The sequence below is a fragment of the Hippopotamus amphibius genome, chromosome 1 (genome assembly GCF_030028045.1).
Source record: "Hippopotamus amphibius kiboko isolate mHipAmp2 chromosome 1, mHipAmp2.hap2, whole genome shotgun sequence".
In the NCBI taxonomy this organism is placed as follows: Eukaryota; Metazoa; Chordata; class Mammalia; order Artiodactyla; family Hippopotamidae; genus Hippopotamus; species Hippopotamus amphibius.
Genome location: NC_080186.1, coordinates 4,133,199 through 4,150,309, shown reverse-complemented (window position 1 = coordinate 4,150,309; position 17,111 = coordinate 4,133,199). Strand labels below are relative to the sequence as shown.

Here is a 17,111-nt window from a genome sequence, read left to right as displayed (position 1 = left end):
AACTACAGATTTGGCAGCACCAAGGGGATGGCCTCTGCTTGGTAACCTTGGACAAAGCCAATATATTCTTAAAAATATTTTGATTTTGAATTGTCAGTGAGGGGTAATTACAAGCTCTGTGATCAGCAAATCTGAGAATCATGTCTCCTGAAGCTGTAACCTTAATGACAGACTTACTGAAACTGCAGAGTTTATTGAATTTTCACCTTTTCAGGAATTGCTTTTAACAGCAATTTTTGGTCCATTGTTATTAAAATGCATATTTAATAGTTTAACAGTAATCCGAGCTCTCCTTTAAATATTACTGGAGATTTCTAGGCAAAAATCCATTTGTTTCTGCCCTCGCAGTTTCTGTTTTGCTTTGCTTTTGGCCATGAAGTAATGTCACGTAGCTGCAGCCGTCACAGGAACAAGGATGGGGAGAGGATCATGAGTGCTGAACGTCTCGGCTCTAATTTGCCAAATTAAGCAGTTGGCCCTGTTCTTCATTGAATGATGTCTGACTTTCTCATCCTCACCTTGGGAACTGGAGCCAAGGTTAACGGAGCCTGTGTGTGGTGGGGGGGGTCTCTGGTGATGGGAAGTACTGGGAGGGGTGGGGGGCAGAGCTGTGGACTGAGGACTGGGCAGTTGGTGGCACCTAGGGTTTTCCCCTGTCTTCAAGAAGACAGGAGGTCTGGAAAGAGGAAGGCAGCCTTGCCAGGGAAAATGCAGGCCTGCTAAAGCATCGGTGGCTCAGGTTCCCTCAGCTATTTGCCCGGGAGGTGAAAAACAGCTTCAGACCAGGAGGAGCCCTTGTTTTCTCCGCCCACCTCCACGCTGCCTTTGGCCCTTGCAGGCCACCTGCTCAGGGCAGATTCAACATCTCTCCTAATGTGGTTTAAAAGTGATCCAGGAGATGGGATTCCCAGCGCCCTGCACTTTCTCTGGGAAGCTGGACAGACCTGCCGTCTCCCAGGAATGAATGAAGAGGAGCTTTGGTTTGGGGCTTGCTGGCAATTCATGAGGTTGGAAGGAGGAGTTTCAGACGTGCTACATATTTTCTCAGCTTTCCCTATGCCATCCATCACCTTCAGTTCTCAGCTTGGACTCAACCTGGAGAGGGTTGTGGCCACCTCCCCAAGAGGTCTTGCACTAGGGGTGCTTGCCAAGCACCCACAGCTCTCCTGGTTCCTCAAAGGCCCCAGGAAGGAAGAGCCCTCCCTCCTGGTGATGCCAGTGGCACGGGTACCTGTGAATGCCCACCTGGATGGAGCAGGTGCTCAGCCAAGACCAGAGGGGTGGGTGCCAGAGAGACCACCTCCTCCCAGCTGCTTTGGGCTTCCCAAGTCAGGTGGATCCTGAGGGTCCCTGCCATGACTGGGTCTCCAGTGGGTGCCCCCAAACTCTCGCCCCAGGCCGTGAGGTTAGAAGACCGGCCACCCCGCCTGCCACCGAAACTTTTGCGTTCTTAGAGTAGCTTTAAGACTTGCTGCAGCCGAGACTGGCAGTGCTTATTTAAAATTCCAGTCTTGCTCCCGAGGGCTTTGGCCTCCATCTTCACCCTTAGCAACCGAGAGCTGGTGGCGCGACAGGTGTCGCTTCTGAGCGGGAGATTTGGGCACAGAGAACGCAGAGCCGCATCACCCCCGAGGGTCTGGATGTGTGTAAAGCGGACCCGCCTGGAGGGACGTTTTGGAAGGGGGACACGTGGGCGGTGGGAGCTGGGCGCGATGGGGTGAGGGAGGAGCCAGTCTGCACAGATTTTTTTGGAGGAATCAGACTCGCTGTCTCCAGAGCGGCCCTTCCCCAAGTGCGGAACGCATTTTTCTTCGAATCCTCTTCGGAAAGGGGGTTAGAAGCGTGTTGCGGCCGGCGCGGGGCGGCCAGGGTCTCGGCGTGTGTGAGCGGGCTGCGGGAGCTCGCTGCCCGCTGCCCCCGGGACCCCGCCTCCGCGCCCTCGGGTACCCTTCCTGGGCGGGGGTGCGCGGGCCGGCGTCTCCCCGCCTGCCACTGGGCCCAGCCCACCCGAGGCCCAGCTGCCCGCTCGGCCGTCGGGTCCCCTGGCGCGCGGGCGCCTCGACGGCTCCCCCTGCCGGGGCGCCCCGTCCCCACCCCGCGCCCGGAGGCTCAGGACTAGTCCCCCAACTTGTTCTCTGCTGTTAACTAGTCGCGCTGCCGGAACGATGGGATGGGGTTGCCACAGCAACCAGACTGGACGTCACAATCCGGGCATGTGTGCCGCCCCCCCGCCGTGCCGCCGTGCCGCCGGCGCTGCCGCCGCCACCTCGGCCGGCTGCGGGACTCGGGCCGCGGGGCGCGGTGGGCGGAGCAGCCCGGGCTTTGCGGGGAGCGGGGCGAAGGCGGCCGAGAGGAGGGGGGTCGAGACGGGGGGGTGGAGGTTTGGGGGGGCGGGGGGGCAGGCGGCCGCCATCTTCTCGCCGAGGCCGCCTCGCCCGCCGCGCGCGCCCGTCCGGCAGCGCACGGGTTAAGGCTGGCACCGCGCCCGGCGGGAGGGGGGGCGCCCACCTCCCCTCCCCCCCACCCCCCCCCGCGCCGGGCATGCGGGGCCCGCTGGGCACCGAGGAGGAGCTGCCGCGGCTGTTCGCGGACGAGATGGAGAACGAGGACGAGATGTCAGGTGAGCGGGGTGCCGGCGGCGCCCGGGGCCGGGGCGGCAGGGGGCGCGGGGGGCGGCGGGGCCCGGGGGCCGGACCTCGCGGGCGGCGCTGGCGGCGCGCGGGAGGGGGCGCCGGGCTGCGGGCTGCGCTCCCGCCCCGCTGGCGCCGCGCGGCCGAGGGCGCGGGGCTGGGCGAGCGCCGGGGCGCGGCGCGCGGGCCGCCGAGGGCGGGTGCGATCGGGGCCCCGCTGGGCGCGGCGCGGGCGGAGGACCGCGAGGGGCCTGTGCCCGGCGCCCGGAGCGGGGAGGGGGCGCGGCGCCGCGGGGGTCAGCCCGCGTGCCCTTGAAGGGGCGGGAGTCGCGTTCGGCTGCTGGTGCCGCGCACCCCGCGCTCTCGCCCCGCGCCGCGCACCCCTGGCCTCGCGGGCACCGGCGGGGCGGCGGGGGGGGGGGGGGACCAGACACCCGGACCCGGCCGATCTCGGCCCCAGGGTGGGCTGGGTGGGGCCCGGAGTGGGTGGAGGACGGGGCGTCCTGGGGGACGGGGCGAGCGCGCTGGCCGTGGCTGCTTCCCTCCGGGCCCACCGAGGCTGCGGGCTGCGGCGCGCGGGCTGGCACGCCCGCTCCCCTTCCCCGGCCGGGCCGCCGGGTGCCGGGACTGCCGCTGCCAAGCACTTTGCCCGGGCCGCCGGCGTCGTCCTGGCGCGCCCTAGCGCCGGCCGGCGTCTCCAGCCCGAGGTCGCCCGGCCAGTGGCGTCCCCAGCCCGCCCTGCTTTGGCTGCGGGCCTGACTCCCAGGGCCACCGCCCCTGCCCTTGCCACCCCTCTCCAGAATTCAGCAGAAACAGGGCTTGTGCGTCAGGGGGAACCTTGCCGGATCCTTCTTTACCTAACTGCTCACCGTCTGTTTGGGACGTTTCCCCTCCTGGCACCGCTGGGCAGGGCCTCACCCTGTCAACCAGCCTTCCTCCTTCCCTTCCGGGGGACTCTGTCACGTCTCAGCTTCCCCGCCCCAAGTCATGCCCCCACCCCCCACCCCGGGCTCCTGAGAGACTTGTGGGAGGTGCAGGAGCCCTCCTTGGCCCTGGAGCGTGTTGTCTGGTCCCAGGGGGGACAATATCCCACAGATTGGCACCTCAACTCCGCTGTGCAGGTGGTGAGAAGGGGAGGACCCAGGGGCGGCAGCTCCCGGGGCTGCTCTGCCTCCTCCTGGTGAGGGGATTCCCACCAGGTGGCCACACCCACTGGGGGGCCTGCTCCCCCTTCCCCACTTGTTTGCTTGCTTGAACACGGTGACTGGGGCCTCACCCTGCCATTCAGACAGCTTGGCTAAGTTTGCAAAGAGCCTGCTGGGGTGAGGGGAGTGGGGGTGAGGTGGCCCCACATGGGCGGAGTGGCTTGGACAATACATCCTGGGGTCCAGGGAATTAGGCCCATTTCCCAGAAGGGAACACAGAGGCCCAGCACAAGCCCAAAACCCATGACTCTTTCCTACCCAGGAAGCTGGCTCCTTGGTAAGCTGGCCACTGGCTTCCTCAGTGAGCGGTGCTCGGGGCGTGGCCCTTTGTGGCACTGCTGGGGCCAGCGGACAGATGAACGTGCGTGAAGAGGCTTATTGCTAGGACTTCACCAACCCCCTGGTGGGGTCCTCGTCGCCCTTTCCCACACACTCTGGCTCTCCCTGGTTGTGTCAGGGTTCGGAGGGTGGGGAGGGGAGGAGGCCAGGGAAGGTGCCCCCAGGGTGGCGGGCGCCCAGCTCGCTCCATGTGGGCTAGAGGAGTTGGGCCTCAGTCAAAGTCACCTGCCCCCACCTTTCCTCCCTCCTGCGTGCCCCCGTGGCTCCAGGGCAGCGCGTGGGGGTGGGGTTGGCCCCAGGGCCTCTAGGAGGGTCCCCAAAGCCCCGCAGAGCAGAGACTGCAGCCTGTCCTTTGGCAAGACCAGGGGCTCCCCCTCCACAGCGTGTCCTGATCCTTCCTGAGCTGCCAGCTCCTCTCTGTGTCCTGGGCCCAGGCCACTGCCCCCTCCGACTGGTCCCCTCCAGAGCCTGCTAACCAGGTCTCACTGAGCATGCTTCACTCAGCAGCCGGCGGTCACCTTTGGAAACACAAGTCAGACCCGGACTCCCACGGCTTGGACTGATTTTTGCAAAGCCCCTGTTTTATTCCACCCCGTCCCCACCCCCGCCTCCTTGAGCACACTCTGGCCTCCTTCATGCTTCTGAAGCCCCCAGGCTCCATCCTGCCCTGAGCCTTGGCTGTGACCCCTGCCAGACCGGAGCTTGCCTTGGCTCACCGAGTATAGCCCCGCCCCTGTCATTCTCAGGCCCATTTTAATGCTTTATTTTCTTGGCCGTGCTTCCTTGGAATACTATCGTCAGCTGACTCCTGTCAGTGGGCTCCCCCTTGAGTGTGGCTCCCGTGCCCGCCCGCCGTGCCCGGCACCTGGCACCGTGGGTGTTAGAGAGAGGGTCGTGGTCTCAGTGTCTGAGGGCTGGGGGTCCCTGGGTCACCCTGGCCTTTGGACTCGATGACAGCCTCAACCTAGGCCTTGAGTCTCTCCTAAAGTGCTGTCCTGTGGCCTGTCTGTGGCCCTCAGCCTGCGCTCGTGGCCGTGGCCCACAGGGCTGTGGGTCCCGTGGGTCCCGCATGTGGCAGTTTGCGGGTGGGGGAGCCGGTGTGCTGGAAACTGTCACACTAAGTTTTCAGTCTGCTGCAGAGGTCTCAGTACTTGTCAGATCTACTCTCTTCACTCTGCCCGTCTCCCATCCCGCTCAGCAGTGCTCTCGTGGCCACCAGGCTGTGCCAGGGCAGCTCTCTGGCATTGAGGCAGTTGGGCGAGCTTGCTCCGGGGAGGAGGGCAGGGCAGGTGCCTGCCTCTTGGGCTCAGGACCCCCAGCTGCCAGACTCTCCTGGGGATTCAGAGGGCTAGTCCAAGAGAGGGCTCAAGAGTGAGTGGCTCCACCTCTGTTGCTGGTTCGTGGCCTGACCTTGGGCAAGCTACCCAGTCCCTCTGCCTCAGTGTCCCCACTTGTGGAATGGGGCTGTAGCACCAGCTACCTCACAGAGGGGTTATTATGAGGACTGGTGAGACCCTGCCCCTGGAACATGTAGGTCATAGTGCCCAGCACGTAACTGGTACCCCATAAAGTGTGGCTTATAATTAGCTCCATCCAAGGGGGGCAGTTGGCCTGCCTTCCCCAAGGAAATGCTGCCAAGACATGCACCCTCTTTCAGTAAGCCGGGGGGCTGGGAGACTGGGCCAGAGGGGCTGGAGGGAGGGAGGGAGGAGAGGGGCTCAGCTCCCCAGTCCTTTTCCCTACCTGGTGGGCCCAGAGCTCCCTCAATCCCACACAGTCAGAGGGGTGGGTTTCCTAGAGCTGGCGAGCCCAGCTCCTCTCCTGGCCAGGCAATGTGACCACTCTGGCACTTGCCTGGCCCACGCCCCGCTAGCCCACAGGCCCGTGCCCCATCTAGGCTTCTGTGGGCCCAGGGAGCAGGAGGAAGAGAGAGCCATGATTCCCAAAAGTCTGTGCCTTCTTCGCCTCCTTGCCCCATGTTAGGGAAATGTAGGTTTGGGGCATGCCCGGGAGCCTGACCGTATTTAATCCATTTTGCTGAGAAGAGGGAGGGAAAGTGATGGACACACTTTGCACAGTGGCTTGGCCAGTGGGGTTGTCACCTCATTCCAGACTGATCTGCTATTTCATCAATTCATTCAATCACCCACCCGCTTGTTAATACATCCACCCAGGTAACCACTCTCCCACTGGAATATATACACATCCAACCACAAAACCAACCAATACACCCGCTATACACTGGCCAGCCATCCTATCCACTCATCATCCTCCCTCCCTCCCTCCCTTCCTTCCTTCCTTCCTTCTTTCCATCCTACCCAGTCTCCATCCATCCACCCATCCATTTATTTTTCTGTCCATTCCATCTATCCATCCATCAGTCCATTCATCTATCTGTCCCACCATTCATCATCCTTCTGTCTATTCATCCATCCACTCACCCACCCAACACAGATTTCTTGTGTGTCTTTTCTGAGCAAGTACTGAACACGGTACGTGGTGTCTGACCTTCTGGGGTTTTTGCAGGTAAAATTTTTGAGACTTCCTGCCTTATCTCTTTGGCTCTGTTTATTTCCCTCTCCCCGTTCTTCTTCTCACTCTGTCCCCATGTCTGTCCCTTCATCTGTCTGTCTCCAAGACTGTCAGTCTGTCTTCGCCGAGCCCATGCTTCTCTCTCTCTGTCTGGCTGTCCCTCTCTTTCCCTCCTGTGTCCCTGGCCCTCCCTGACCCTCCAGGATTCTCTCCCCACCCCCTCCTTCCTAGCCTCTCTTCCCTCCTTCTCCCCGTTGGTGCTCTGGGCCCCAGCCTCCTCCATCCTCCACTCTTTCCAGGCCCCAGTCCCCAGTCCGGGTAAAAGCCTCCCCCATTCCCTCTGCCTGCCTGCCTGCCTGTGGTGCTCGGGACTGAGGCTTTCTTTGATGAGATGCCAATGAGGTGATGTCTGGGTTTTGTTAAATGTCATAAATAAATTATTAATCCTTTCTTGGGCGGGAGTACCACCCCCCCCATCAATGTCAGCAGAGGCCTGTGGTGTGGAGGCACTCCAAGGACGGATGGGAACCTTCTTCTTGGTGACTCCTCCTTGGCAAGGCCTAAGGTGGCCCTGAGAGCCCCTGGCCCAAACGTGCCCGAACCAGAGATGCCCCCCCCCCAACTCCTTCAGCCCGGGCCATCCCGACCCTCCTGAGGCCCTGGCCCCGCCTGCCAAGCGCTTAAACTGCGTCTCACAGTTTCTAATTCATCAGCCTGTGAGAAGGGCAGTACTCGGCCCATTTTTTTTTTTTTTAATATTTATTTATTTTTGGCCACACCGCTTGGCGTGCGGGATCTTAGTTGCCCGACCAGGGATCGAACCTGGGCCCTCGGCAATGAAAGCATGGAGTCCTAGCACCTGGACCGCCAGGCAGTTCCCAGTACTTGGCCCGTTTTAAGAATGAAGAAGTGGGCTCAGTGGAGAAGGGATTGGGGGCCACCCCACCAGGAGGGGGGGCTGGTTTGAGGCCTGTGCTCCCCTGTCCCTCCTCCTGGCCACCAGGTGGTCTTGTTTCCTGCTTGAGGGAAAAGGAAGGAGCCCCTCTCCGCAGGCTCTGGAGAGGAGGGTGGACATCCAGCTGGGTCTCCATCGCTGACAGATTTGCTCGCCTGTCTGGACCCTGGTGCTGGAGCTCTGATCCGGGCTCCTGGCTCCGCCTCCCCGACTCCGTCAGCCACCTCGAATCAGATGACCTAACCCTTTCTCTCACAGTCAGATGTTTTTCTTTCGCTCTGATCATCTCGTTTGCTGAGTTCCCTGGGGGGCTGCATTCTTGCCCAGGCCTGTGGGCTCTGCTGCTGCCCCTGCCCAGAGGACAGGGGTAGGGGGTGGGCAGGGCGTGGGGGCGAGCCCTGACTCCCCACCCCGAGGGAACACAGGTGACCTTCTAGACCAGGGGCCAGCCTGCGTCACCTCAGTGTCCCCAGGGCACGCTCGAGCTCGGCGGTGCGGTTTTAATGCTTGCTACGTAAACGTGCGGAAGGTCTGAATTCTGGGAGGGCCTGTGCCTGGAGGGAGGGGCAGGCGCGGGGACCACACATGTTGGTGGGAGCCACCTGCCCGAGCTCCATCCTGGCTCTGCCACCTGCCGGCTGTGAGGCTGAGAAGTGGGCAGGTGATGAGATCCTCAGAGCCTCAGTTTCCTTGTCTGCCAGTGGGGGTAATATAGTACCGTCTCCCAGGGTTGCTGTGTGGAGTAGATGAATTCATATAAATGAACACACGCTACCTTCCTCGAGCCTGCTGCAGGTGATAGGGAGGTCTTTCCACTGTTTGAAGGTGTTTCCCTAAGAAGGGCCCCCCTGCCTTGCCTGGGCTGCAGCCTGCAGAGCAGCCTGGGGGTCCCGCAGGGCTAAGCTGGCGTGTGTGCAGGGAGCTGGTGGGAGGTGGGGGTGAGCTCGGGGAAGAGCAGCAGAAGGTACCTCTCTTTGCTGTCCCCCTCCGGTCCCCCTGTTTTGTCTCTAAAGCAGCCCCCCACCCCAGGCCTGCGAGACACAACAGGGCTAATGGGTCCTAATTATAGCCCGTCTGGGGTCGGTGGCGCCTTGGGCCCTGGTGGAGGGGCAGGGCTGGTGCGGGAGGCTCGGCCAGGTGGCCGGAAGGGCTGTGGGGCAGCCGGGAGCTGCAGGACAAAGAGTCTTGAGGCCGCTCCTCCCTGGGACCCTCGCCCCAGGGCAGGCGGGCCGGCTCCCACCTTACTGCTGGCCGGGTGCCCCGAGGGGGGGCGCGGGGCTGGGCTCTGGGAGGGGCCGGAGGGCCCCGGGAGGGGCTGCTTGGCCGTGACTCCCCAGGTCTGGTTTTAGACAAAGCTGAGGGGCCGTTGCAGAGCGGGGAGGAGGGGGCGGGGCTGAGTGGGAATCACGGGGGGCGGCGGGAAGCCGCGTCCCAGGAGGCCAGCCCTGGGGTCCTCAGGGCTGCCGGAAGCCATGCGGGGGAGGAGGATGAGGGGTGGCCAGGGTGGGTTTCCCATCACCAAGAGCCAGCTCTGGAACTTTCCTGGAGGAGGGATTTCACCAGGCAGGTGGCCCTGGGCTGGGAGGTCTTCTGGGAACGGAGGAGGGGTCTGTCCAGGGGCAGCGGGCCTGAGGCCTCATCCTCCGAGGCCTGTGCTGGGGGTGCATTAGGGCTAGAGGTGCCCCCAGCCCTTCCCGGGCAGAGTGGGGCGCAGCCCGCGGGACGTCTCAGGCGTCCTTCTAGAACCTCCCGCAGCCACCTGTGCGTCCCCTTGTCTGTGCTGCCGGCCAGTCAGTCTGTGGCCGTGTCCTGGGCTGGCCCTCCCAGGCTGGGGACTGCCCTGCTGAGGGCACAGGGGATGTGGGAAGCTGGCAGGAGGAGGAGGGAGAGGCCCCCTCCCGCCTGCATCCGCTGAGCCCCTTACATAACCGTGCTGGGCGTGGCCGGGGTGCGGGGGCGGCTCTGCCCGGGCGGTCTCTTTGCAGCTCAGGAGGAGGTGGAGGCGGGCGGGGGCATGGGCAGGCGTGGACGGGCATCCGATCTCCAGCCTGGCTCCCCGCCAGCCATGCCCTTGTGCACCAGCGCCCGCCACTCCAGGATGATTCTGGGGGTGCCTCTGCACCTTTCCAGCTGGCCCGAAAACCCTTGCTTCTCCCGTGCCCAGGGCCCAGGGGACAGGACGGGGTCAGCTTCTGCTGCCCCAGCCTGGCTGCCCTCAAAGCCTGCCCACCTTAAACCCAGCTGTGGGCCCGCCATCGCTGCCCGCCCCGTGGGCCGTAGCCCTGGCCAGGGCCACAGCAGCCGTGCCTTCCACGTGGTCCTGTCCTCAGCCCTCCTCCTCTCTGCCAGTCAGGACCACGGAGCTGGCTTCCCGGGAACGGCCAGCACTCAGGCCACCCTCAGGTCACCGCCTGCATGGCAGCTCCCTCACCGGCCCGGAGTCGGTCTCTCTCCATGTCTGTGTTTGCCGGGCAGGGTGGGGAGGGGGCTCGGACGTGGGCGTGCTCTGCCCCCGGCCCCCTTGGGCCCCTAGGGGGGCTGCACGAGACAGGCTGGCAGGTGCTCGCGGAGGGGCAGGGCCACAGGCGCCCTGGCTGCCCCGGAGAGAGCCCTGGCACAGAGGGGCGCCGGGACGGGGGTGCCGCCACCTTCCCCGGGTGGGGGGTGGTACGTGTGGGAACCGAGCCTCCAGGGGGTGGGGGCGGGGGGGGGCGGTCGCTGGGTCCCCAGCGTCACTGGCACCTCTGGCTGCATCCAGAGTGAGGCCTTGGGTGCCTCCCGCCCCGGGGACTCGGGGGGCAGGGTCCCAGGCCCCGGGGTGACCCCTGTGGAGGACGGGGGGATGTTGGCGTGTCCAGGGTGTGTCTGCGTGTCTGAGCACCTGTGGCTCTGACACGTTCCCCAGCCAGGATGTTTCACTGTTCCTGTCATTTAAACCTGATTCAGCGGGGACGCCCTGCCCGTGTCCCAGGTGAACGTCCCCCGGGGTGGCCCTGGCCCTTCTCGCACTCCTCAGGGTCTCCCAGGGTGGCAGACCCGCAGTGGGGTCCCGCTCAAGCGGACCCCAGACTGAGTGAGCCTTCCGGTCGTGTCCCGCCCCCCCCCGGGCACGTGGGCAGGGAGTGGGGTGGGGGACCAGCCAGTGGTGCGGGCGCTGGCTCTCTTTTGTGGACTCTTTGGAGATTCCGCCGGTTCCTTCTGGAAGCGTCCTTCATCCTGGGCCGACAGATGTAGGTCTGCCTTGGTGGTTGGTTCTCGCGGTGACTTTTTGCCGCTGTTTGCCCCCGAGAGGACGCTCCCCCGCCCCCCGCCGCTGCCGGGGCCCATGTCCAGCATCCAGGGACTGCGTGCCCGTGCCCTTTCTCACCCTGGTTTCCTGGGTGGGAGGTAGACCCCGGCCACAGGCTCCCTTTGGGGAGCACGTAGCCCACGGCTTCTTCCGCGATGCCCATGTGACACACCCACCTGCTCCCCTGGCCTTTCCAGCGCGTGGAGGAGTGAGGATTCAGGGAAGGCGGGCAGCTTCTCTGTGGATGGTCACATGGTCCTGAGGGCCCGGTGGAGTGTGTTTGGCATCCTGCTGTGCGTGTCTGGGTGCATGGGCACCAGGCGGAGGAGGCAGTGCGACCTTCGAGTCTGCATCAAGGGGGTCCTGGCCGCCTCCGTGCTGGTGTCTCCTCCAAAGTCCCGGCCACTTGCTCCGCGGTGCCACGTGGTCCTAGGGTGCTGTGAGCATCAGGTCCCTGTCCTCCTGCACTTGAGCTGCCTCCTGGCCACACCGTGGGCCTCCGGAGTGCACAGGTGGGCCCGGACCCCTCCCGGGGCCAGCTGGAGATGGCCACGTCACAAGGCCTCTTACCTGGTCATTCATTTTTGCTTCAGTTTCCCAGCACTGTTGTAGCAGGGTAGGTGGCTATTGTCCCATTTTACAGATGAGGCCCAGGCCCAGAGAGGTGGGGCGATGTGTCACAGCCCAAGGGGCTGGGGTTTCTCTCAGCGGGTCTGGGGGTGTGGCTTTGAGGGGTTGGCAGGGGAACTGGATGGAGAAGGGGTGGGGACTGGGGATTTAAGTGGGGGGGGAGGAGGGGAGGGCACAGTGGCCATGACCTGGCACAGCTGGGGGCAGAGAAGCTGGCTGTCGAGTAGGTCCCACCGCTCACTCTGTGTCCCTGGGAGGGGGGTTCCTTGAAGGAAGCAGCGGCGTAACCCCCTCTCCATTCTGATTCCTCCAGAAGAGGAAGATGGTGGCCTTGAAGGCTTCGATGACTTTTTCCCTGAGGAGCCCGTGAGCCTTCCCAAGAAGAAGAAATCCAAGAAGCTCAAGGAGAACAGGTCCAAAGGGAAGAGGAAGAAGAAAGAGGTGAGCAGGGCAGGGACTGTGAGGGGGTCCTGGCTGCTTCTCTTGGGCCTGTGGAGAAAGCCCTGGGCTCCCAGAACCTCCCAGGAGACGGGTGCATCCTGAGAGCTGAGTTTGGGTGTGAAACACCAAAACCAGTGTCTCGTGTGGGCAGTGCCCGTGGACACCTGCCTGAGATCTATCTCAAGTGTCCTGTCCTTTTTTCCTTTTGGCCGTGCCGCACGGCTTGCGGGATCTTAGTTCCCTGACCAGGGATTGAACCCAGGCCACGGCGGTGAGAGCGCGGAGTCCTAACCACTGGACCACCGGGGGATTCCCAAGAGTACTGTCTTCTTAAGCTGGGTGTTGATTCTTTTCCCCTTGGTGGCTGTTCTGGGCTGTGACACCACGGGGTCCCTGGCACTTGCACCCCTTCACTGAAGCGCCGTTATTCCCGCTCAAACCCGTGTCCCTGGCCCCGTGTCCGCTGCCCCCGTGTCCTCTGCCCCCGTGCTCTTGGTGGCACCTTCTGCTGCCCCTCCGCGTCTGCTTTCTGGCAGGCGTCTGTCCCTCTCGTTTGCTGCTTCCAACCTGTTGTAAGTTGGAATCCTGATGAACATGGTAAAAGTGGGATAACAAGGAGACCCCAGCGAGGGACGGGTCTCCTGCGCGTGACTCGTGTGAGCGCTTCCAGAATGCTCCACGTGAACTCACTTTATCCTCAGCACCAACCTTGGGAGTCGGGGGCAGGGATGGTTATCACCACCTGGCGGCGGGGAACCCGGGGCTGCCTTGTCGCTTAAAACCCTTCACATTTAGAGGGAATGGTCGTCGGGCCACGTGGGGACGCCCGTCTCCCAGCAAGTGGTAGCTGCCGCCTCTCCTCGGTGTCACTTGTTCCTCCAGGTGACCCTTTGGGGAGGGGGGGATGTGCACCGTGCTTTACAGACGAGGCTCAGAGGTGAACTTGCTTGGGGTCACAGCCTCATAGCTGAGATCTGGGCCCGGGGATGCCCAGCTGTGCCCCCTCCCCCAGGCTGGTCCTCCCCCAGCCGACCTGCTCTGAGGGGAAGTGCTGTAGGTCCTCTGGCCTTCTCGCCTCCCCTGCCCAGAGGAGACCCACCTGGCCCAGCCTTGCGGGGAGGTGGTGGGGGAGGTGTTAATGCCGTCGGTGGCCCTGGGGCAGAGTAGCAGTGTGTTGTGGGGGGAGCCTGCTGGAATGTGCTGATGTGACCTCAAAGGCCACTGAGGGCCTCCGGCGTGTCCCCTGCAAGGCTTTGTGCAGAGGGGGCCGTGGTATGACTTAGCTCTGGAGGGTCCTCGAAGATGCTGCAGGGCCGGGAGGGAAGAGACCCCTGAGGACAAAGGGCCTGTGACGGTGGGCAGGCGATGGGCGGTGGAATTTCTTTCCCAAATCTCCCCAGGCCACTGCCCACACCTGTCTGAGCCTCGCTTCTGTGTCTGCAGTAAGGGAAGCATCACGTATCCACCCCACCCCACCCTGCCCCTTGTTTGGAGGCAAATCAGATGTGGGCCAGTAGGACTCCTTCATGTGACAGGTGCCACAGGGAAGGCCGGTGGCCCTGGGGGCATCCAGGGTGTCATCCTGCAAGCGTCTGGAGGGCGGGGCCTGCCCTGGACGGTGCCCCGGGTCCCCATGGTGGTCAGCCCGGGGGCTGGCCTGTGGGGAGCTCAGGAACAGGGGCTGGCAGGTGTCAGCGCCGCCTCCTCCAGCCAGAACCACACAGGTGTGTCCCGCCTGTGCTCTCCGCTGAGGCTGAGGTCAGCATTTCTTACCAGGACTGCCCCCTGTGCTGTTGTCCTGGCTCCCCGGAAGGGCATCCAAAGCTGCCCTGAGTCTCTCCCTGCCCGCCTGTGGCCAGGCCGGGCTGTTCCTCCCCTCTGGCGCCTAGATGGCCCTTTCTTCCCCCGGAGGGGCCCTGAGCCTCCTCCAGGCCCAGCGCTGCTCCGTCTGATGCCACCCTCCATCTCTGCTGTCCCTCAGCTTTGTCCTCACTGCCTGGGCTCCTGGCATCCTTCCAGGACTGACAGGCCTGTCCCCTCCCAGGGCACTCCGCCCCTAACCCCGCGGCCGGTATGGGGGCAGGTTTGTGAGCTGAAGCGTCTTGTCCCTGTTATCCAGGAGGGGAAGTGGAGGCAGAAGAGGGCAAGGGGGGGACCTGTGCTTGGAGGACCCCCCGGCCCGAGGGAGATGCTGTGGGCTGGGTCCCCTGCTATGGGGAGGGGGCTCTGAATTCCCTGCTGCAGCTCCCACCACCCCCTCCCGCACCCTAGCCCGCAGATCTGTCCTTGTTGGGGGTGGAGGTTAGATGGCTTGGGGCTGGCGGGGCCCTGGGGTGCAGGGGCCGACTTCCTGGTTGAAGCTCTGACACCTTGTTCTGCTGCGGCCGCTGCTCTCACCCCTCAGTCCCGAGGCTCTGTGGACGTAGGTGGAGGTGGATTTTAGGGTCCTGGGGCTGAGTGATGGGGACAGGGGCCTCCTGCACAAGCACCTTCTCCCCAGCGACTCAGCGATTTCTCTCTCGAAGGTTCTTTCGTGGGAACTGGAAGGGAGGGTAGGCCAAGGTGGGCAGTTCCATCTGGTCCCCAGTCTCACGCCTCAGGCGGGGTCTGCCCGGTCCCCGAGTGCTGATGAAGGACCGTCGGGGTGCCACAGGGGCCTTTGGTTGCCCCCCCTTTCTCCCCTCCTGGCCCCAGGCTGGGCCGGGCTTTCTGTTGCCCTCCTGGGTACAGGGTACAGCAGGACCCTCCCCCCTGCTCTGGTCAGGAAGGAGGCAGGAGGTGGGCAGTGTCTGGACAGCGGTGAGGTGGCGGGTGGGAGTTGGGTGGGGAGAGTTGGGCCAGGGGAGATGGGGGCAGGGGGCCTCTGAGGTCCGGATGGCTGGTCCTTGCCTCCCACACACCCTGATCACCCAGGTCTCCCGTCTCCTTCCTCTGGCCCTACTGGACACAGGGTTTTATTTTTGTCTCTGAGCCCGTCTCTCACTGCTGTGGCTGGAGCTTGGCCTCTGTATCGCATCTGTCTCTTGCTACCTCTTCCCTGGTCTCGCCTGCCCTCCCTCTCGCTCCTCTGCATTTCTTCTCCGCCCACCTCATCTTCCTCCCTCCCTCGCTCCCTTCCTCTCTCCTCCTCTCCTCCATTCTTGCCACTCTCCCTCCTGTCCCTTCCTCACCCTCTCTCCTTCCTCTCTCTACCGAGATGCAATTCTTGGATCTCAGAGGCGATGGAGGCCAGGGTAGACTGGAGGGCTGCGGATGACCAGGCCGTGCCAGACAGGCCCTCAAGGTGGCCCTCGGGCCTCTGCTGCCCCCTCCCCTGCATTGCTGAGAGCCTGGCTTGGCAGCTGTCAGATCTCTGAGGGTCTGTGCATGCTGCAGCCAGAGAGCAGGACCCTGGCCGCCGTGCGCCCACTGCCCGCCCACCCTCCCTCCCGCCTGCACGCTGGTCCTCAGGACGTGGGGAGGGGAATGTCATCCCTTTGCTCCTTTTCAGCTCCAACCAGGTGGCCCCAACGCAAGGCGGCGGGCAGAGGGAGCAGAGGGCCCCGGGGGGTGGAACCCATGCAGCAGCAGGTTTTTTTCTTGGTGGGGGAGGCAGGTTGGGGGGACAGGCAGCAAGTCGTGGATTCTGATTTACATAAAATAACCAGGCTTCGGCCGGAACCTGGGCATATGTAGATGAAGCTCCTTGTCAGACCCAGCGCAGGAGGGAGAAATGATTTCAACCTGTACTGCGGCAGTTACCATAGCAACCAATTATTCAGTGCTAAATTATAACTGTTTATAACACTCGTGAATGGGAAGGCTCATATTTCATTCTTTCTTTTTCCCTCTCAATCTTGAAGGACCCCAAATTGAGAATGACCAACTCTCCCAGCCCTTCCTTTTGAGTTTAAATGCCTGCTTTTTAGAGAAATGCGGTGTGAGCTGAGCCCTGGGCCCGAAGAGAAGGGAGAGAGAGATGGGAGGCCTGGATGGAAAGACATCTGCAGAGCTGGGGGAGGAAGGGCGGGCACAGGCTCTCCACTCGGGGTCCCCAAGGCCTGCATGGTGGCGTGGACTGCCTTCACCCTTTGGTGGGCCCGGGGCTCAGGGTAGACACCCTTCCTCCCTACCCCCAGCTCCTTGCACACCCAGCCTGGGCGTAGTATTGAAGGCAGCTTTACAGATGGATTCTGTTGGGACTCCAAGTTCACTTAGATTCTTCTACCATTCGGGGCATCCCCTATAGTCATGCCTGGGGCTGCTGCAGCCCATAGGACAGCGTCAAGGTCACAGCCCTGACTGGTCCTGCTGTTCAGAGCCCACGGTGTGGCTCGGGGCTGAGGTTGGTTCAGGGCTTTATTAGGGTATTTTTGCTCTGTGCCTGTGTCTCCTCCCTGAATGTGGCTTGGCCCTTGCTCCCCTCGGTAAGTTTCAAGATACCGAACGGCTAGTCTGGTTCTTGGTCATTCCTCCCCTTCTGGCCACTGGCTGACCTGCACCGCTCCAGGTTCTGCTGATGGGTCACTCCTCTTCGAGTTGTTTTCAGAACCACTCGCTTCCCTTCCACTTGCCCCTTTCTCTGCAAGGGAAGATTTTAGAAAAACAACACAGGGAAGATTTTGGGAAAAGGAGGCCCTGGTCTAGACATGTCCAAACAGCTGGATGCAGAGCGATGCTGTGGATACAGACCGATTGTGCCAGCGGGAAACCCGTCTCCAAAGACCTGTCCTGCACTCCTCCCTGCACCAGCCCCTCGGTGGGCAGGAAGGCTTGGACGAGATCCGGGTGCAGGTGGGGGTGGGCCAGGCAGTGTGAGCTTCATTTGGCGGGGGTAGAAGGCAGGGCAGGGAGGGCATCAGGGGATGGGCGGGGAGTCGGAGAACTGGGGAATCTGAGTCTTCTCTTTGGTCGGGCTCCCCCCGGTGCAGGTAGACAGGGCAAGGAGGGGTCTTCCCTTCCCCGAAAGGAGGGGCTGTCATTGTCATCCCCCAGTGGGCCTCTGGGCACTGACTGTCCTACTGTGGCTCCAGCTCATTCCTCAAGAAGGAACTTTGCCCTCCTGCTCCCGCACTTAGCCCCAGAGAGGCCGTTGGACCAACCCTCCTGGC

At 63.0% G+C, this 17,111-nt stretch overlaps 1 protein-coding gene across 1 annotated transcript in view; it reads left to right on the top strand.

Moving 5' to 3' along the window:
- Nucleotides 1-2,541: 2,541 nt before the first annotated feature.
- CHD5 (chromodomain helicase DNA binding protein 5) overlaps nucleotides 2,542-17,111 on the top strand; it is a 60,419-nt gene continuing 45,849 nt past the window's right edge. The window contains exons 1-2 of the mRNA XM_057744315.1: nucleotides 2,542-2,620; nucleotides 11,894-12,021. Coding sequence (XP_057600298.1) covers nucleotides 2,542-2,620; nucleotides 11,894-12,021 — 207 coding nt within the window. The remainder of the gene's footprint in view (nucleotides 2,621-11,893; nucleotides 12,022-17,111) is intronic.